Raw genomic sequence first — 21490 nt, 5'->3', positions numbered from 1 at the left:
TCACATTGTGCTTTTGCTAAGATGCTTTGGACAGAATTAAACAATATGCATTCCCGAATACATGCCCTGGCCATCTTCTTAGCATTTGATTCTTTTCCTATGCTCTTAAATTTGCCTTTTTTTAACTTGTGATCAGATGGTTAAAAATTAGGATGGGGTGTGTCTCTGTAAACAGAGCGACAAAGGAGAACAGAAAGTGTGCAGGAGAAGTTGAATGTCCTGTAATATTTTTGTGACCCTGACAACATTGACACATGGGGATTTCCTAAAGAGGAGGTTCAACCTTGCCTATCATTGAAACTGTGGTTTTGGTTTATTTTGGTGGTTACAGCTGTGCTTTGTGTGTGTAGCATAGATATACAACATTTGTGGTAATGATAGTATAATTTGCCCATCTTCATGGGCTGAAATTTACAGATGTGCTGCTGTATTATCTAATTTCCCCATTTTTTTTTGTCCTTATTGTGCGAAGCATACCAAATTAGGCCTACTGTATAAATGTTTGGAGTAACTGGATGTGTATGGTGTTGAGTCACCCAATAGAAATACTTATCTTCCTGCACTCCTCCGACTGTCTGCTTCCACTCCCTGTATGTGTCAAATTAACGCTTATTGTGGCGTAATAAAAGTCTCCCCTTCCCTCGTGTGGGTGTGTGTGACGTGTGCACCACTCACCATGTAGCCTAAAACACTGCGTGTGCTCTTTTCCGTAGCGCGCGCTCAACTCAGCGGGGACCTCCTGTGTGTGGGAAACTTCAGTCCACGCAGGGTGGGGCTGGGTTTGCTGAGTTGCGAGGAAGAGGGGCGTGTGTGTGTGTGTCTGTGTGTGTCAACTTAAAAAGTACCGTGCGGTACATTTCGGGCATTAAGGATTCTGATTCAAGAACGGAGCGAATGAAGTAAAATAAACTTTCCCAAAAGTTCGACGCTGAGAGATAATACGCCTCCTCGGGACGAAGTGGAGGATTCATCGCGGATCCACAGCAGAATACACAGAGATAAAGTAAGATTTTCTCCAAGTGTTTGTTTCTTATAAGAGAGATGTTAAGTAAAGTGCAGACCTGAAGCGGGTACGCGCATGACCTAACGGGTACTTCTTAGACCAGATCTGTCTTACAATTGAGGCTTTGAGGATGATCCTCCACAGAGAGGGAAGCGCACATCCCATAAAGACAGACTGAGACATTTAAGCACGTTTACAAAAAGGACAGACCATATCAAAAAAAAATAAATAAAAAATCTAAATCTGGTCTTACTCCGTTTATAAGGCCTGTTTTTGTGCCTTTGTTGAACTTCAACATACTTGATATTTCTCATGGTCTTGCAGCTCTAAATGTGAAGTTCAGCCATCAACTTGCAACAAAACTCCGACCATCAGCTCCCCTGAATGGTTTCCAGCAGTTGATATGAAGAACCCTTTCCATTATTCCAATCTCCAAGAAGTTTGCTGTCATACTCACTTAAAAAAAAAAGAATTTAAGTTTTCCATATTCAGTAAAGAGCAGTCAATTAGTTAAGGTATTTTAATGCCCTCCGCCTTGTTGGTTGGTGGCCAACCAACTGCAGCTCTGCCTTTTCTTCTCTCAGAGACCTTGACAGATGTGCAGTGCATGGGATTTAAACCATTTCTTGTTGTTGTTTTTTTTCTGCATGTCATGGCTTTTACTATGCTGTAACATTTGTTTTATCAATTCATTAATTTTATACATCACCAGACAAGGCTGGCCATTTAAAGCCACAGGGTTGTTGTTTGGAAACAGTGACTTGAATTCGAAAGCGCTTATCTCGGGGGGCCAGGGGACATACCAGAGGGGCCGGCATGCCAACACAAACCGACTGAGGAGAAGTGCAGAGCCGCAGAGGGAGAGGGCACAGCATAATGGAGGAAGCAGTGATACATGATAGGGAGGGGACAAAAGATAAAGAAGAAACACTTGTTTTCAAGCTTGGCTGGCGGCTGTATTATAAATCCATTTAAATTTGTGCATTAAAGTGTGAGGGAAGAGCAGCCAAAAATTAGGCTTGTGGAATGGCTTTTCATGGTTTTATGGGGGGTTGAGTGGATGACTCTAATTGGGCAATTTTAAACCACCTAAGGTGCAGTGGTGAGATAACTTGGCTTTATTAAAGCCTGTGAAGACAGAAATTACGAACAAAACAGCTTGAAGAAGCTTTTGTTCAGTTGTTACATTTGAAAATAACCCATATTTGCAGTACTATTTGGCCAATTACAGTTGTCGCTTGCCTTTTAACAACCCAAATATTTGGTCAAGTGTCTGAGTGGGTAGAAAAAAGCATTGCTATCCTAAATGTTTTGAATCCTGTCATGCATTTCACTTTATTTCAATGCACGTGAGGGTTTCTTTTCACTAAAGTTAGAGATGCAGCGATGGCAGCCTAGAATGGTTCAGTGAGCGTGACTTCAGTTTTGGGTGGGGGGGGTCATGTCTCAATACACACAGCTGACCTGACCCATTGTGTCTGGCACAATGATTATGAATGTTTTTTGCCAAATATTTAGAGCATCTGGAAACAGCTTAAGGGAGGGGAATGTAATCTGACCGGCAGATGAACTCAGGAAGTAAAAGAGTTGAAAAATCAGAAGTGGCCCCAATATCACGCACAGATTGTGTGTGCGCGCGCACACTCACACATTCACATGGATTTGAGGGTGTGGTACTGTGAGGCGCCCCTCCCTACCACCAGTTTCTCAGCTGTTTACCCTTTGAACTGTCACATAACATACCAGCATTGCCTCTTTTTTTCCCTAAAACCAGTGTGCTCAGCCCGTTTGATACGCCTGTCCCATGCAAATATTTAACCATGAAATCAATAGAAAACAGAGCTTCATCAGAGACCCTCTCTCTGCTGCTTATCTTTATAAAATAGCTGTAACTTTGTCACCTATCCGGTCTTAACTTTTCACTTTAATTTGCAAGCAGAATGATAAAGTTTAGCAGAAACAAAATAATGAGACACGTGGAGTACACATAGAGCTAAATAGATGTGCAATTGACCATTTAGTAAACCTCCTTGCCAACAGTTATTATCCAGTCGTATCTGCCTGGACACTGCCAACGAGGAATAACTGTTTCTCTGCAGCAGACGTTCACTTACTACATACAAAAGTAGCCTAGCCTTACCTCCAAAGCCAAGTGGCATACCACTACTCCTACTATTTAGGGTTAGTTGCTTTAAGAATCATTGTACAGGACTGTAAGTGAACAGAACGTCCCGTGTGGGAGCCAAGGTGCTCCTAATTCACGGGTAAAGCTAACGATAGCGGCTCTGTCCCGCATTGTAGCCTACTGATTTTGGAGAAGTTTACGCTCCAGTAAACCCCGGGGAAAACACATTAGCTTTAGCCTCAGTCTTTTAGCGTAATGTAATGAAAGTAGCCATCAAGCACATATTCAAGACCCTTTGACAAGTCTTGTTTTGAAATTAGCTGCAAAAATGTAAAAAGTCAGCCGGAGTGTGGTGAAGCTTGACCAGAGTGGCTTGGAAAGTGGTAGGAGGAAGACATGAGATACTTTGTCCAGATAACAAAAGGCATTTCATTTGCAAAAGTAGCCCTGCTACACATGTTAACAAAACAAACAGTTAGCTTAGCTTAGCTTAACAGACTGAACCTCAACTCATCATACAGTAACTGCGACTAACCTATCACATGTGCACACAACTACACACTTCCTTCCTCTCCCCCTAACCATCAAAGTCATCTGCTTATATAGAGCCTTCCATCAGCAGGATCTAGCTCATACCATGATTGCAGGTGACACCAATTACTTCCGCAAATAATTAAGGGACACAAGCTATAGTTTACTGCTCACCTTTAGGTAGCAAACACTTTTAAATAGTTCACAATTTGCTATACACTCTCAACAATGCATAACAGATCACAACTAACCTACATACATACCTATACATAATCTACTCCCCCCCTATACCTAGTCTGACCCCATGACATCACTGCTGACATCATCCAGCATATAAATACAGGAAATGGTTGAGTGTCTCCTCCTTTAGACTCTGGAACACATGGTGGGTATGGTAAGTCACAAATAAAGTCAATGCTAATATGTGGACAAATGGTGTCTTCTCAACCACTTTGTCACACGGAGACACCGTTTTTAACTAACTCAAAGAGTTAGTAGTCATTAGCTAGCTAGCTACAGGTGATGAAGTCTGTCTTTTCAGTTGAAAAAATGGACAGTGCATGGTTAAAGAAAAGAATCCTGTTTCTGTGTGCCTCTGTGTGACATTGCACACCCTTTCTCTCCGTCTGCCTAACCAACCCATGCCAACGAAGGTAACGAGTACTAGCTAATCAGAGGCAGAGTAGGGTGGGTCATGACTTTGCCATCCTAGGAGAAAAAATGGCTCGGGGAAGGGGGCTATAAACCCAACATCATCTATACATGTTTACATAAAAACAAGCATTTTTCCTGAATATGTGCATTACTGCATCTCATTACAGTTTATGGGTCTTTTACAAGAGCTAACAAAACGCATATGGTGCTTTAATGTTATTACAGCGACTCAGCCTTGTGTGGCTTTTATGTTAAGATGGAGAAGTTACAGATGATGAGAAAAAGCAAGGAAATTAGGCTATGAGAGGGAAAGTCCCCTGTCCCATCCTCCTTTCGTTCTAGTAAACATTTTTTGTTTTCACTTTCCTAATGTTGACATTTGATTTCAAAGTCTGAGGATGGGCAGGGAGGGCCGGCTTATCTTCAATGTGACAAACGATCTAATTCCGTTGTGATTATTGGCGCGCCGTATGAGGGTGGGGATGTGACAGTGTGATAAATGTTCATATAATCTACAGTGCTGGACAGCCGCAGTGTATCCGCGCACACAGATATACACACAAACTACATTATTTCGTAACAGCTGGGGTGAGGCAGATGGAATCCAGATGCTTATAGGAGGTATTTAGATTGCTCAGAGTGTAGCCGACTGAACAGCCCCAAGATGCTTTGAGAAAGCGTGACGGCCGAGGAGAGTGCAAGTCCAGAATGTGGTAATTGTGGGGAAAAAGTGAAGAGTGCATTTGCTGTTTGTATGATGGGGAGATAGAAGAAAAACAAAATGTACTGCAGCACACTGCCAATGACCTCTGGTGTGGATTGCATCTCTCAGTCTAACGGAAAATGTTGTTGGGCTTCTCACTTTATCTAGTCGTTGCAGATGTGTTTGGTTTGCTCTCACCACAATACAATCAAATGAATGGAATTTTGTTAGTGGTGCTCACATTATTATTAAAAAAAAATAACTTCAGAAATTAAAGAGCAAACAAACCACAGCACAGTCAGCAGTTCTCTCACGAGGAGTGGTTGTTTTGTAGAGAGTACTTCCAATTAAAAAAAAACAGTTCCGGGGATTTTTCAGTGGTAAACATTCCAAATCTTGGTCAAATGAAATCCAAACTATCTGCATTGATGGACACCACAAGTGCAGGGGTTCACAACCCGGGGGGTGAGACCCCCAACTGGGTCCCAAAGAAGAGCTGAGTGGTCCTGTTGGGAAAATCGAAGGACTAAAGAATTATGTTGACTTACAAAGACTTGTATCCTCATGTGAACTTTCGAGGCCTGTGCCCTTGTATGTCTGGTGTCTGAAACTTCCTCTGACACCAGCGGCTCAGATATTTTGGGGGCTAGCAGATGTTTGTCCTAAATAATAGACAAAGCTGTAGCAGATGTCAATACTTGAGCAGAGCTGATTTGCTACCAAGACTTCCTGATTTCATAGAATGACCTTTGTACTAGAACAAACTGCTAAAGTGTTGTTACAGGTTTTGTGAAGAGTACGCTGTGTGAAAAGCAATACGTGTATATGTTATCCAAGTGTGACAAGCTTATCGTAAATTACCCTGTACCACCACACTGCTTGTGTTTAGCAGTACGTATATATGACTGAGACTCAGAGACAAACCTCTGAGCAGTCTTGATCCATATATTCTGTATGCGTTTCAACACTGTTCCTCCTTGCAAGAATAAATGTCATGTGATTAATGATTTTTACATCGGCCTCGAGTGAATTTTTCTAACAGGTCCCAACGTAATTAAAATTAATACAAGGGAAAACAAATCTGATAGCTATACCCATAATTGCAGGCTTGTATTTTTTTCTTTGAAACATAATACCGTCAGATCTTTAGGCTTCTCGGGATTCTTCAGATCCGATGAACTTGGATGGACAAATTATTCTGTCCACACTAAGGCCCTTCCATGTGATAAAGGGTCCCAATTGGACATATATTCATTTTAATGGGTCACAAGCCAACATATGTTGGGAAACAGGGAATTAGGGCTCAAAGGGCACAAATATTATCACGTTTCCATTTAGACCCAATTGTTCATTTACACTATAGCTTCATTTTAGGAGGTCTTCCTATCTGTCTACCATAACAATGTGATGACTTAATATTATTATAAGTAACTGCAATTTTATTCCTGAAATACAAATAACATTTTTCTAAAATGTCACCCAGAATGCCAGGTGAGCGATTGTCTGTAAGAGGCATGTCGGAGGTGGGGCGTTTCCCCGGTGCAGCCCCACCCACCAGGGTGGAGCTGACCATTCACAAAGAGGGGGAGAAGAAACAGGAGGGAGGTTGTCGCCGCTGGTTCAGGAAGATGTGTCCGTGCTGCTGTAAGAGCCAGAACTGCACCTATGATGTCACAGATAAGGTGGAATTTGTCAAACCCCCGGCCCCAGAGCCTGCAAAGCCAAAGCCTGAGAATGGAGAAGTGAAGGAAATGGAAGGTAATGTCACAGACCTTTAGCATTAAATTAGTTAAACTTGACTATTGTTGCATGTTGCACATACTGTATGTTGACCCTTACATAGTCATAGCAGCTGCAATACAGACACATACTTAAATTTCACCTTTAACCTTCCTCTCTCAGAAATAAAGTTTTCGGTGAGTTCTGTGGACCTGCTGAGCTCCAAGACGGGCCAGAACAGGAAGGAGCACCACACCGACTTGTATCAGGGGGACGAGCTGATCATCCGCAGAGGACAGACCTTCCAGATGGAGCTGGAGCTCAACAGGCCCTTCAATGCTGACAATGACAAGCTGCATCTGGAGCTTAAAACAGGTATGGAAGGGATGGACAGTGTCTGTACGTGTAACATCACACTTTTCAACAGGATCTTTGATTCATATGATAAAGAATTATAATCAATATGACTATTAGCGGTGGCAGAAAAGTTTGAGAGTTGGGTACATTATTTAGGTCAGCAGCAGCAGCAGAGGGGCAGTGCACAGTTTAGGGGTTAAAAAGCATAGCGTGTCGGAATGGGTTGCATTAAACTGCCTATTGCAGAAAAATGCACTCAGATTGCCCAAACATGGGTTGAAGGAAAAAAGGGATTCAGAAACTGAAACAAGACGAAAAGCAAAACAATTAATTAAGCAAAAATATATAGTGAAAACTTAAACGGGCACCTCAGCAATTTAGCATTGTACTTTCATAACTTTGGGGGAATCGGAGGAAACGGATTACAAAATGAACTAAATTGAAGCATCAAGATATCATGACTTTTAGTTTCTATGGGTCAAGTTCCAAAACTGGATCCTACAATTCCCATAATGCAAGACGCAAGCATTTAGTTAGACCCACCCCGCATGGTAAATTCCCAATTCTTTTAAACTCAAACCCCAAGTTTCTGTTTGAAATTTGAAGGCCCAAACCCAATCCGAGATATTATTACTTCCTGGAATTAAGGAAGCTTCTCTTGACCAGTGATTCCCAACCAGGGCTACTTGCACCCTATGGGGTACTTCACATTGAAAAGAAATGTAATTAGTAGAACTACCCACATTGTGAGTCAGTAAGTTAGCATAAAGGTCTAAACTGAGCTAAACGTAACCGATAAACAGTTGAAATGCTCGTTATAGATACATAGTTTACATAGCTCAATTGATCAGATAAATAGTTGAAATAGGTGGTGTCGATGAAGGGGTACTTGAGTTCATCTGACCGGGTTGTGTTGGTACGTCATACCACAGAAGACGTTATACAACTGTTTTCACAGGTTGAGTAGTTTCCATGATGTGAGAATTACTATTGAGTTGAATTGGTGGGGTGCCCCTTTAACCAGTAGTTGCTACAAGCCCGTGTGAAATGCAGAGGAATGAGCAACCGGCTCAAAACAAAGCATGGGAAATGTGGTCAAAATGCCACGCATAGCAAGCACATTTAAATCGAGCAGCAGTTGAGCTGTAGCTCGGAGTGTTTACAGCTTCCAGACGGCAGGACACCGGACACCTCGCTCTGGTGTTTACAGGCCTCATACTACAACGATCCGCTACACGCTTGGGAAATAAATGGCCCTTACATCACCACAGAGCTGTGATTTGGTATCACTTGCTGCTTAGATAGTTACATGGAGGAGAAACCGAATCGGCACACATAACTGTCTGAGCCTCCACATTCGACAGGCCCCCATTACCTTTGCTTTCACTGTCGTATTTGCAGTGAAAAGATTCTAAGTGCTGCACTAAAAGCTGGTTATTTTGTTCAATTAGGAAGCTGAATAAAGATTTGTTTTTAGTCAATTTTCAAAAAAAAGGTTGGGTCGATGCGGCTGAAAAGAGTGTTTTTCATTGATTTCCTTTTCAACATGTCCTCGGAGATGAGAAAGGAAGTCCTGGCTGCGGTCGGCTGGAGAACAATGGCTTCTCGATCAACTCCGTATTTGCTTAAGCAAATGGCAGCTAAAGCTCAGCAGGGTGCTACAAAGCAAACAGTTCAGAGGAAAGCCTCCAAAAATATTTTTATAATGGGTCAATAAGTCTTAGTCATGCTAATGTCTTAAAGACGTGTAAAAGGAAACAGCCAAGCTAATAAAACACAAACAAATGTGCTTGGCTTTCTGCAGAGATGTGTGCGTATGTGCAGTTTGGGATGTCTTCCAGAGGATTTTGTTTACTCAAACTGTGGACAGCCAAGTGCAAGCCTGGGACACATCGTGGTTTACAGTTTTCTAAGGTTGCGTCATACATGGGGACCAGAATTACTTTGACATCAGTGAAGTCCTTTGCACTGCCATCTAACTTAATTTAATCCAAATTTTCAAGGATTGCAGAAAATCAAAAGAATTGAAAAGCACTTTGTCGAGCTGCACAACTTGAATTTTCACTCGCACATATAAAGCAACATCTCGTTCAAAGATAATTTTGACTGCAAAAACACAAAATGATGTGTTCGTTGTAGCAGACATCCGGTTCACATTTGCAGCATCAGTTGTTGTTCTGCCCTGAAAGGCCAGTTATTTCAAATTTAAAGGAATGTTTCTGAATTGCTGAGGTGAAATGTTAGCTATGTATCTTTTAATTGCGCTAGTGGTTCACAACAAATCAGTTGCATGCAGTTAACTTTAATCTCGACATTTTGGGAAATACGCTTATTCAGGTTCTTGCCAAGGGTTAGATGAGAAGATTGATCGCCACTTGCACATTTGTCTGTTACACATGAACCTCCAGCAAGACTGTTAGCTTAGCTTAGCATAAAAACTAGAAGCAGCAGGAACCAGCTAGCCTGGCCTTTCCCAGATAAGTCATTCTTACACTTCCATTTGTATACTGCCTAAAGAAGCGAGATATAACTTATTAATTAGAGTGTTCTAGATGTGCTGGAAAGCTAACCGTTAACTTTTTACCGTCTTCATGCTAAGCTAAGCAACAGTCTTAAGGCTGTGATTTTATATTTAACAGACGGATGTGAATGTGGTATCAAGCATCAACATCCAGCAACCCTATTGAACAGCACCACAGGTGTTTGTTCTTGGAAGTTCTATTAGTGTTTCCTTTTTACTCAAACATAACCTGTATGCTGCAGGTCCCCTGCCCTTGGTGTCCAAAGGCACCCATATCATCATCCCACTGGTGGATCACCTGGAGGACGAACGCTGGGAGGCCACGATTGTAGAGCAGAACGGCAACCAGATCAAGCTGTCCGTCAACTCGCCAGCCAGTGCTGTGATTGGCCTGTATGGGCTCACGGTGACAACCAGCTCGTCGAAGGGCGAGGCGGCAACTACTCACGACTCCACCAAGAACATCGTCATGCTCTTCAACCCTTGGTGTGAGGGTAAGATTGGCAGCGGGGCGTGAGCGCGGGGGGGGCAGAGTGTTTGCACGGATCAAGAGCAGGAATGTGGCAGAGGGGAAGGAAAGAAGAGGAGTCAGAGTTGATAGGAGAAAAATGCAGGAGAAAAACAGACGGTGTTGCATAACAAAATGTCAGGAATGAATTATTATCCAGCTTACCATTAGGTTTGAGGCGGAGTTGCTTCAAAAAAATCTATGTTTTACCTGCAGGAGAAGTGTCTGATACAGCGCAATTACTAGGGAAAGTGCTCCCAGAACACAGCTGCTATATTACGAATAGCCTTAGCATTCTGATGGCAGGTACTGGCACAAAGTCTGTCTGTTTTAATCTGTGAGAAGGGTCCTGAGATAATGTAACACATGGGTGAGGAGGGCCAACTCAATCCGTGAGTGTGTTGCTGTCCATCAAAAAGATACAGTGTGACCTTGTGTGAGAGTTGCATAACTCCACTGGCTATGATTCAAGACTGCTGGCTCACTTGGATCTGCCACTTAAGCACCACGTTGAGTTTGTGTGTAAGTTGAAACAGGCCTTTCAATGGCCTCATTGATGAAACGTTTGCACAAAACATAATTTTTAACCTTTGCTTCTGACTAAATCAAACACTTTTGTTTGAATTAGTGTTCTCTTAATTTATTCATAAATGTACATGGATAAAATATGTACATTTAGTTTTTTCTATTATTTAGTTAAGCCTGCATTAACAAGATTTTTTTTGGCCACTTGGGGGCAGACGAAACAAGCTGTAAACACAGCTGACATACTATTACCTTTCAATGCTGTGCCCATTCGAAATGATAGTCAGGCAAATATGTCTCTATTCATCTGTTGGAGAAACTGTCTAGTTCTACTATATACTATAGTAGGTCTCATTTACCTTGTGGCTTTTGCCATAATGTCAGAGGTCAGTCTCATTGTTTTGAATTACGCATATTTATTATCCTCTGATTCAGTTAATAAAGCCTTAGGACATGAGGTCCACTGTTTATTCTGCTGACCTCAGCTTGCTGTGTACTGTAAATTCCCTGCACAGGATATTTGACAAAAAAATAAATATATTTGCAACACAGCTAAATAAAAATATAAACGGTGGACCTGGATTTGATTAAAAAAAATGACGCTCTGTCTTTCATTATGGCATGGCTGTTTTTGGCAGTGAGCCCAATCTTCTCTTCCCTCTTTCAATCTCTTCTTCCCGAGACCAATCTCTCCCTCGCGCTCATAAAATTCAAAATCTTACAATTGCTGTAAAAAACTCCATGGTGCGAGCTCACAGTAATCCTGCAGCTGGTGACGACCTGTCCTCTCCCTCGCTTCAACTGCCTCCATGTGTAGTTCCTGCCTTTATGTGCTTCTCCCACCCAGTCCCACACACTGTATGCCCACCAAATCCTCACTCCATTGCATCATTGCTCTGTTTTCTGGTCTGCTCCTCCTTCGTTCGTGCGTGCGTGCGTGCGTGCGCGTGTCTCTCCCTATATTGCAGAAATAATCAGTAAGAAGAAATGAAAAGCAAAATGATCACAGCTGCCAGATGCTGCCAGTCTCCACCTCTCCTTTCTCCTGTAAACTCAAGTCTGTTACGCTCAACTCCCCCTCACCCCTCTCCCTCCCAAGCATAACTCCCCCCCCATCATTCGTCCCTCATGACTTTGTTAAACCTCTTCCTTCCACTTCATTTTTCTCATGTCCATCTTGAATACTCTTATACTTGTACTATGCTTTCCCTTTCTGTCTTCTCGTCACGTACCTTTCCCCCACCTACTGTTTATCACTGTGGCAACAGCACAAGATAAAGGCTGTGGAAAAACAAAGGCACCGTTTTGTGAAGCTCATGTCGGGGGTGCACGCCCAAGTCTGTAGAGCTGATGTCACTCAAAACAGACCGTTTCCCATAAATGAACATGGGCCCCACTGCAAGGTCCATGGAGTCATTGTGTTTCCTAACCGTTTCCTGGCCTAGGGGATTCTCTCACAGAATTTGTAAAAAATAAATCACATTCTTATGTAGTTTGATCACTGAAGAGGTGATAAAAGCTTACATTCTGGGTAACTTTCACACAGGGAGGAAGCCAACCTCTTGACTAGAGCATATCCTTAAGAATCCAACAGTTCAAGTGTTTCCATGTATTTCCTGTTAAGGATCAACCTCAGTTATGCAACTAAGAATACACAAGTATATACAGGATGAAAAACTCTATTATAATTACCAGATTATCATGTCTTTCCAGAGGACGCAGTGTTCTTGGATAATGAGGAGGAGACAAAGGAGTATGTGCTGAATGACACCGGGAGGATTTACTATGGCACAGAGAAACAAATAGGCGCCCGCACGTGGAACTTTGGCCAGGTACGTGCTACAAGTTGTGACTCGAAAGTGCTGAATTAATGGATTTGAATGAACATGACATCATTGTCTGTGGCACTCAGCCCATTTGTCCCTGACTGAAGATGTAAATCTTTAAAAGAGGGTCAGAAATGTATTGTTTTATTATTGAAAAATGCTAAGTAATTTTGTATAACAACTGGGCACAATAGTTTTTGTTAAAGGGTACTTAAACAAGAGTAAACTGTATTTGTTGGGGACTATTTTCAACTGTGGATTAATACGCATGGTGCACGAGTGAGCGTCTCAATGGGATTATCCTGGCTCAATAAAGGTTAAATCAGAGAAATAATAATTTCCACCAGCAGCTTTTCTTTATTAATTTATCAGTTTTACATGCTTTTAGTTATGTTTTGTAGCCTTATCAGTCTTCCACCCTCTGTCGTTGTCAACTTTACCTCCATTTGTGCTGAAAGAACAGCACCATCTTCCTGTTTTGTGCCATAAATCATTCCATAGTTGTGAAGCATGGAGGCTGGTAGAAAATTCAAATCTCATCTGTAATTTGAACAATTTCTCAATTATTGTAGTTATTTTTAATGAATGTTTTGATGAGACGTGTATGTAAATTGTTCTGAATACTATGATCAAAATCCCCATTTGAATGAACTCATTTCCTTTGAGTATTTATGGGTCTTTTTTTTTTTTTTTTTTTTTTGGTTTTAGTTTCACGAGGGAATCCTGGAAGCATGTCTGTTTATCCTGGAGAAGAGTGACATGCCACCATCTGGCCGAGGGGATCCTGTCAATGTGGTTAGAGTCATATCTGCCATGGTGAGTTTAGATTTATATTGACATCACACCATCTCATGATATTAGAAATACTGAAGTCATGAGTCCACGTCCCTCAAGGCTCACATTTCACATATTCAGTTAACTTGTCAATTGTATTTCTGTGAATTTTGTTTCCCACCATGAAATGCTGTTTCAAAGCAGTCTCCACACTGCCAGGAATAAACTCATGGTGGGGGAAGAAACAGAATACTTGGCCTAAAAGTAGTCAAATTTAGATATATTGATATCTGCCAAAAACATTTGAAATACCCTTCATTTGTTTTAATCTTAATTTGCAGCTAGCCTCAGCTAACAAATATTCCAGGAACATTGGAGAGAACATGACCTCAGTGTCTTCATTAGTAGCTATGATCCTAATCATGTTCTGCTTGGGAAATTAATATTTGGCAATGACTTGTAAATGGTTGTAAATGACTGTGTAACCATCATCTTTTCAGATAAATGCTCAGGACGACTCTGGGGTTCTGGTGGGGAACTGGTCTGGGAATTACTCTGATGGAGTCCCTCCTTCGGCGTGGAGCAGCAGCGTGGAGATCCTGAGGAAGTACCACTCCTCCAATGGAACGCCTGTGTCATATGGACAGTGCTGGGTCTTCTCTGGGATCACTACAACGGGTGAGTGTGAGAAAATAAAACTGTGCGCCGCAAAGTTTCCCAGTGGACATGTGAATTTCAAGAAAGGTCAAAAGACTGATCAGGCCCTTTTCATTAGCTCTCACTACTCTTTAACAGAATACTTCATTCATTGTGCATGCACGCAGGGCCCCTCACATGGTAGTTATAGCTGACCTCAGCACCTGATAGCAAGCCGTAGCTCATACACACCCTAAATACCTCGCATTGGCATTCCTGTCATACCTCCTACTTTTGTCAAAGATGGAGCCACATGTGTTGCTTTCAGTCAGCCAGGATAATAAAGTTCCTTGCAATCACGCAAAGGCCATCACAGTGGAAATCTCCGAAGTCATTATGTTCAAGCTTTAGCATCTGCGAACATAATTCAATTGTCAAATGACCTCGTAAATTGAGTTTTAATGACTTTCTTTCTGTCTTTGTTACCAGTGCTGCGGTGTCTGGGCATACCCGCCCGCAGTGTGACCAACTTCCAGTCTGCTCATGATACTGACGTATCCCTCACCACAGATGTGTATTTGGATGAGGAAATGGAGCCGATCGACTACCTTAACAGTGATTCTGTGTGGTAAGATGTGTAGCTTTACATGAGGACACCATGGCATTGGAAAAATGGCCTGCTGCTAAATCCATACCGTAGGAATGCGCCATATATTTAGATCTGCTCCGAAAGCAGTCCTCTTTAACTTGAAACCTCAGAGTCATCCTCGTCCAATTAATTGCAACTACTACAGTGTCCTTAGCGGTGCAATATACGGGATTCAGAGAATTAAAATAGCAGCAAAAAACGACTTGCTATGTAAAGATATAGTAGAGTAATGTCTTCCTGAGAAGAGAATGAAATCGCTCTCTCTGTCTGTGTTGTAATCCGAGTCTCTCCTTACATTGTTGACATAGCCACATGCTTTTAGCGCATGTTAGTGAATGTGAGGCTTCCCCTCTGGTCAGCTCACGGCCACATTCCTAGACTCGTATGGCAGTTATAGCTGATAACGCCATCCCGACCGACGGCGTTGTCACAGAAGCGTAGCACTCACCCTCTGATTGATCCTCAACGAAAGACTCTATCTCTGTCAGCAGTTTTGCAATAGTTTGCCTCTAGCGCAGCAATCGCCATGTTGAGAGCTGCTTAGAGGCAGTCGAAAAGCTCACAATCGTGTATATAGAACCTTTGAAATACCCCAAGAATTTGGGTTTCCTGTTCCTGCCCAGCCAAGTACACCAGGCACTTGTTGCAATGTAGCTAAATGTAGCAATGCCAGCTTCATTTGTATCAATAATTCCTATTACATTAAGGATCCATACTTCGTCATTCCTGATTATTGTTTTTACAACGTTGTAGCCAAACCTGATCCACAAACATTTGATGCCATTTCTACCTAACCACGTTCATGTTCATAAAACCATGGTAACACAAATCGAAAAAAATTAAGATGAGACCTCAAACAAACATAATTTAATCCCATCTAGGAATTTCCACGTGTGGAATGACTGCTGGATGGCGAGAGCAGACCTGCCCCCTGGGTATGGAGGATGGCAGGCTGTTGATTCTACTCCCCAGGAAACCAGCCAGGGCACCTTCTGCTGCGGCCCCGCCTCTGTCAACGGCATCCGCTCTGGCCAGGTCTACCTCAAACACGACACGCCGTTTGTCTTTGCTGAGGTGAGTGCTTGAAATTGGCAAGTGGGCGTTCTCTCTAGGTTAATGATGTGTACCAAAGTGAAGGGAATGTGGTCGAACTGAATTGCAGGGACAGATCGTCTAAAAAGGTGGACTTTAGAGCTGTAACAGGCATAAATTGTGAAACTTTAATAGATATAATTGAGTGCGTTAAAGCAAACACCTTCTCTAGCAGCGGGCATCCTTTTTAAATAAAAACGACTTTCTTGGGTCCCTGTCTCACCGCTATTCACAGCGGAATAACAAAGAAGAAATTTCTTCACTATCCACTTGTTCAAAGCGAAGATTAAGGATAAATAAAAGTGATGTGCACTTTGGATAAACTTCATCATGAAAGGCAAACTTCTCATGTACTTGTTGATACTTTTCTATTATATATCAGGTCAACAGTGATAAGATCTTCTGGCAGAGGAACCTGGATGCCACTTTCAGCCAGATCCACAGTGAGAAGAAAGCTGTCGGCCACTACATCAGCACTAAAGCAGTGGGCTCTGACGAGAGGGCAGACATCACGCACCTGTACAAACATCAAGAAGGTATACTGGCAAGCATATTATCCTACTTTGCTAATTGCATTTCAACCCAAGATTGATGTTCCAGAACCAGACAGAATTATTTCTACACTACCGGGAACACTCTTAAAATGTAATGATTTAATACTTTCTTGCTGCGTAGATCATTTCGCTGTACATTCCCCTCGTCCGACTCCACAGTTATTCACCTGCTCCTCACAATATTAAATTGTGTCTTTTTCTTAGTTTGAAAGACTGTGTGCCATATCTCTTGTGTCCATCCATAAATCCCAAAACATCAGACAGAATGAGGTGCACTCACATTCTCCTCCCTCTGTACCAGGTTCGGAAGAGGAACGCATCGCCGTGGAGACTGCCAGTCGCTATGGCAGCAAGCCAAATGTCTACTCCACGGCCACGGCAGAGGATGTGAGCATTGAGGTGAAGATGGAGGGCGAGGGGCCCAGGATGGGTGCTGACGCCCACCTGAGCATCCTGGTGAAGAACCTGAGCTCGCATCCTCGTCAGACCACTCTGCACAGCCGGGTGGCCGTCATGTACTACACTGGTGTGTTGAAGGGCACCATCAGGAAGGAGCAGATGCCTGTGGAGCTCTTGCCCAATGAAGGTAGGCTTTCCACGGAGCGTAAAAGCTGCTGGAATTCATTTTTTCACACCAACAATGGATCCAATGGCCACATGCATGTGAAAGAGGTCGTCCACTGTGACAAATCATCCAAGTTTCCCCTCAAGTCAAGTTCACACTGCACGACTTTCAAAGTGGTCACGCGCTACTACATCTTTCACACGGGGGATTCCCTGATGAGGGGTCCAGACTACGTTTTGTCACGAAAACACACGCAAGACTTTACACAGGCGTAGTCCTGCTATTCGTCGTCAGCACACTGTTTCCACGCTATTTTACTGTTTCCCCTATATGTAGATCGCTCATTGTTATGTTTATTCTGCAAGCAGCCAACACCTGAGACGCAACAACAACTTTGTTGCAACACGATTTACACACTTACAGGCAACCCGTCCGCAAGGTTTCCCCTCAACCCGTGTCTTTCATCTCGCGTCTTTGAACAGTTTACACATAGCGCTGGAGCACCGAGCTAACGTCATTTAGCTTCTGATCTGGGACTTTTGTCGGGGAGATCCACAAACTGTCGGCGGGTGGAAATTCAGGGCTGTAGTGTGAACTAGGCACCCGGATCTAGAGAGATTTGGTGTCTTTTAACTCATTGTTTTGGTCTGAAGGCCTACAACTCAATGATTATTCTCTCAGGAGCTGGTGGAGACCAAAACATAGCTACAAGGAGAGCAATGAATGCTGATGAGTCGCATCTATTTAAGCAGCTGTTTGCTAACTTTGCCATATGAACTTAAAAGGCGATAATAGCTGTGTGGTGTCTAGAGCTGGTTTCTGTTGCCCCAAAGTAGCTTTAAATTCAGATAATTCAGGTTTAGCTTTGCTAATAAGCGACTGTAGATTAAAAAAAATTGTTATAACATTATTAAGTAAGATTTGAAGGTGCTAGTTGGGGTGGGTTTTTTTGCGAAAAAAGTAGTGCATAGAATAAAAATCTGAATACTGAGCCCAGGCCCCTTTTTTGTTCCTCTCCACACAGAGAAGACCATTGAGTGGATGCTGCCCTACCAACAGTACCAAAACCAGCTGGTGGATCAGGCAGCTCTGATGCTGACCCTGTCTGGAAGAGTCAGTGAGACCCAGCAAGTATTAGCCAACCAGACCACCTTCAGGCTCCGTACACCTGACCTCAACGTCACGGTAGGCGTTTGTTTTGCCCTAAAACTTCAGGATTACCGCTAGAGTGAAATGACAGGAAAAGGTTTTGTTCACATCTCCTGACTCATTTTGGATTGCCCTCCGACAGCCTTTGGGAGAAGCTGTTGTTGGCAAGGAGATGGCAGCCAAGATTACCTTCACCAACCCTCTGCCACGTATGCTGAAGGAAGTGGTGTTCAGAGTGGAGGGCCTGGGTCTGCAGAAGGGCCACGAAGTGGTTGTTGGGTAAGAACATGCGACATCTCCTTTTATTTTTTTTTAATCTCATCTCTTTCACACACACACACACACACACACAACTCCCTCAGCATTTCCTTCTCCAGTCTAATATCCCCACTTCTCTTTTTTCCCTCTCAGCGATGTAAGTGGCCACTCGACAGTGACACTGACGGAGCACTTCATCCCCACCCAGCCCGGACCCAGGAAGCTGGTGGCGTCCCTTGACTGCAAACAGCTCACGCAAGTGCACGGGGTGGCTGATATTGTTGTTCTTGAGCAATGAGAAGCAACATCACTTCCTGTCATTTGTTCCTCATAAAATATGAACAGAGAGCCTCTAATTATATGAAAAGTGTGCTAAGTTTCTGTATCTTAAACAATTTTGTTGGTTTTGTACTACAGAAAAACAATGTGGCTATTTTTAAAACTATGAGTAGACAATTGACAACTGTAGCACTATCAGTATTTACTTTTTTACTTAAATATAAATCCACACTTATGCCTTACTCTGAAATGTCTAAACTGTGGTGAAGTCTGCAGCAGGGTTTAAAACCCTGCACAGCTAATTAAGTGCTTTGATTAACAAGCATTCGTATATATTGAAGTTATAAAACCTGATTACACAGAATGTCCAAAGAATGTGACTGTGCAGACAGTCAGGTCATGATCGCGTCATGATAATGTAAATACCGTATGTCATAAGGAGGAAAGTATGTGAAAAGTGTTGTCCGACTAAATGAACCTCTCGTGGCTTACATGAAGGAAGGGTCCTGGGGGTGTTCTCAAAAGGACTGGTGGTGAAATTGGCGTTGACATTCTGCAAAGGGCACATTCTTACAATTCCCCACCTTTTTCCCCCCCCCCGTCACATTTGACTGATTAACTATTTAATTATTGTTGTCATTTTGCCGTGCAAATTAACGATGCAGATTTCCCCAAAAATTGAAGCGACAAGGACAAGGACATGGCTAAAAGGTTGTTTTAATCACCAGATGAAATGCGAAATTCATAACATGTCCTTTATTTGGACAAGTTGGCAATCACAAAACTCTCCGCTTGCCGACTGCAAAAAACTAAACGTTCCCTTGGGAAGAATTCTACCAGATGTTGTTCTGTCTGTTTCTCCATAATAACACTGGAGTCAGCTTTGAAGTACATCGCAACCTCTGTGAACAATTGGACTCTGCTGTGAATTCTAGCAAACCATATCAGACCACAGTGGCCTTGATTCACCTGAGCTTTACCGGGTTTCCCGGTTATTTAATTAACTTGAGCACTAAAAGTACAATGAAGTATTTTAATAACATTACACTATTTATCTACCATATCTACCTGGAATGTTAATTTGTTGTGTGTTGTGATGGTAATAAACTTGAATAAACACTGAAATAATGGCTTGACTCATGAGTGATTTTCTACTTCCATTCATCATTGGACAAGTCTTCACTGGAAAGAAGGTAGATTATACTGTAATGTTGAGATCATATGGAGGAAGCAAGTGGCTACCTGTACTTTTCCATTCAAGCAATAAAATTGTTGCACGTGACATCATTTGCTGTCCAGTGATTCATTTCAACTTAGCTCACCTGCCTCAAGTTACACTGACGCACCTTTGCTGCCTTTCATCATTCAAGATATTGATGTCTGACGTATTCAGACGTCTGGGATTTTTATATTTCATCTTTGACCTACATGGAGATGGATGGCACGTTTAATACAGAGTTTCAGTACCAATCTCTAACTTTAGCTAATTTAAAAAAGCAACATGGCGGACTGTGTGGAAGAAGACATTTAAAACTTATTTAAATGGCGTTTTGTAAGTTAAATAAACCCTAACGATTCTTAGTTTGAGGTCATTATACACATAATGAAAACGTAGTTATGCAGATCAAATTCCATTTCTGCCAATTAGTCCCCCTAAATGTTACACGCTGTTCCTTTAGGACATGCATGGTAAGCAGGGCAGAGTGTAACGCATGCACTTAATGCTGTGAAGGAAATACTGACTTTTTACTGCACTGGATTTATTTAACAGCTCTGTTTACCTACTTTTCACATAAAAAGACATGTATAACACTGACAAGGGCCATTCTGCTGTCAAAGGAGTACTTCTACTAAAATACAAGATCTGAATATTTCGTCAACCACTGAGGGAGACAGGGTAGAGCAAAAGAAACAGGAACATATTGTGTGACATCCTGTAGTTTGAGCTCAGGCAGCAGAGGAGGAATGCAATCAAATGTGCTTCATTTGAGTATTTATGAGTCTACTTTTCAGAGGGGAATTCTGTACCTTTTACTCCATATTTTGACTCTACATTTATCTGATGGCTGTAGTTTACTAGGCATTGTGAGTCTATCATAAAATATAATTCATGATGACTTGCAGTGGGCCAGCTCCCTCCTAAAGGTCTGGGGGGAGGCCCAGGCAATGCCAGAAAGATAAGAACTAAGGAACTAAATACAAGGAGACAAAATAAAGAAAAAACTACAAGCGAGTGGACTCCATCAGCCGCCTCCTTCCCAGGCTACACCGATCACTGAATGACTTGATTCATTAACTTATTTATTTTTACTAATGTAATCATTTCTTTATTTTGTATTAATCGTTATGTTTCCTTATACCTGCACTATGGTTACAGCTATCCATATATGACACACTTTCATACGTGCACACAAACACCTACAGTCTACATATTCAAATGATAACGACTCTCTCGTTCTCTCTTTGTCGTCCAACCCTAATCCTCTTCATATCCGCATGTCAAACAAGGCTCATAAAATTAAGGCTGGGGCATAGCCTAGACCAGAGCTATGGGGTGTAACACATGCGCAGTGTAACTGGAGCTGCGATGTCAGAGGGTTACAGCAGGCGGTGCTAGAAATAAAGAACCACTGGTATCTACTGTTCTTTAGGTCAGAGGTCTTCAACAGGGGGTCCGCGGAGGTACTGCAGGGGTCCGAGAAATTTTTGGTTTAGAAATTTTTTTTTTCCAAACATGAATCTGTCCATTATTTTAGTAGTTCAGTATTGTATGCAAGATAACAGGTATGTTTATGCATGGCAGTGGCACTAATAGGCTATCACTCATTTCCACATTTACATGCATGTTTAAAATGAAAACATCAATTTGAATAGCTTGTACAGACAATGGCAGTGGCACAGCCACCCTACTCACTGTGCCTTGCACATGTTTAAAATATGAATATATGAACCTGTGTATTATTTGAATAGCTTAGTATTGAAAGCTTTAAGTTTATACATGGCACTAGGCCCAGTTTAATATAAAACAATTTTATACAATATATAGTCAGGGGTCCCTGCTG

At 42.2% G+C, this 21490-nt stretch overlaps 1 protein-coding gene across 2 annotated transcripts; it reads left to right on the top strand.

Moving 5' to 3' along the window:
- Nucleotides 1–660: 660 nt before the first annotated feature.
- On the top strand, nucleotides 661–19741 carry tgm1l1 (transglutaminase 1 like 1). 2 transcript variants are annotated; one of them, XM_031854714.1, is made up of 14 exons: nucleotides 661–1003; nucleotides 6500–6774; nucleotides 6919–7110; nucleotides 9856–10107; nucleotides 12360–12478; nucleotides 13181–13288; nucleotides 13747–13924; nucleotides 14372–14510; nucleotides 15413–15605; nucleotides 16006–16159; nucleotides 16479–16763; nucleotides 17767–17927; nucleotides 18034–18170; nucleotides 18303–19741. In XM_031854714.1, the coding sequence occupies exons 2-14, from the start codon at nucleotides 6501–6503 to the stop codon at nucleotides 18445–18447; spliced, it is 2337 nt and encodes a 778-aa protein (XP_031710574.1). In that variant the 5' UTR covers nucleotides 661–1003; nucleotide 6500; the 3' UTR covers nucleotides 18448–19741. The 2 variants fall into 2 exon arrangements, with proteins under 2 accessions (XP_031710574.1, XP_031710575.1); XM_031854715.1 differs by lacking the exon at nucleotides 661–1003 and adding an exon at nucleotides 1852–4053.
- Nucleotides 19742–21490: the final 1749 nt, after the last annotated feature.

Source organism: Anarrhichthys ocellatus, unplaced genomic scaffold (genome assembly GCF_004355925.1).
Source record: "Anarrhichthys ocellatus isolate YVR2014 unplaced genomic scaffold, GSC_Weel_1.0 scaffold15, whole genome shotgun sequence".
In the NCBI taxonomy this organism is placed as follows: Eukaryota; Metazoa; Chordata; class Actinopteri; order Perciformes; family Anarhichadidae; genus Anarrhichthys; species Anarrhichthys ocellatus.
This window is presented reverse-complemented; position numbering and strand designations above follow the sequence as displayed.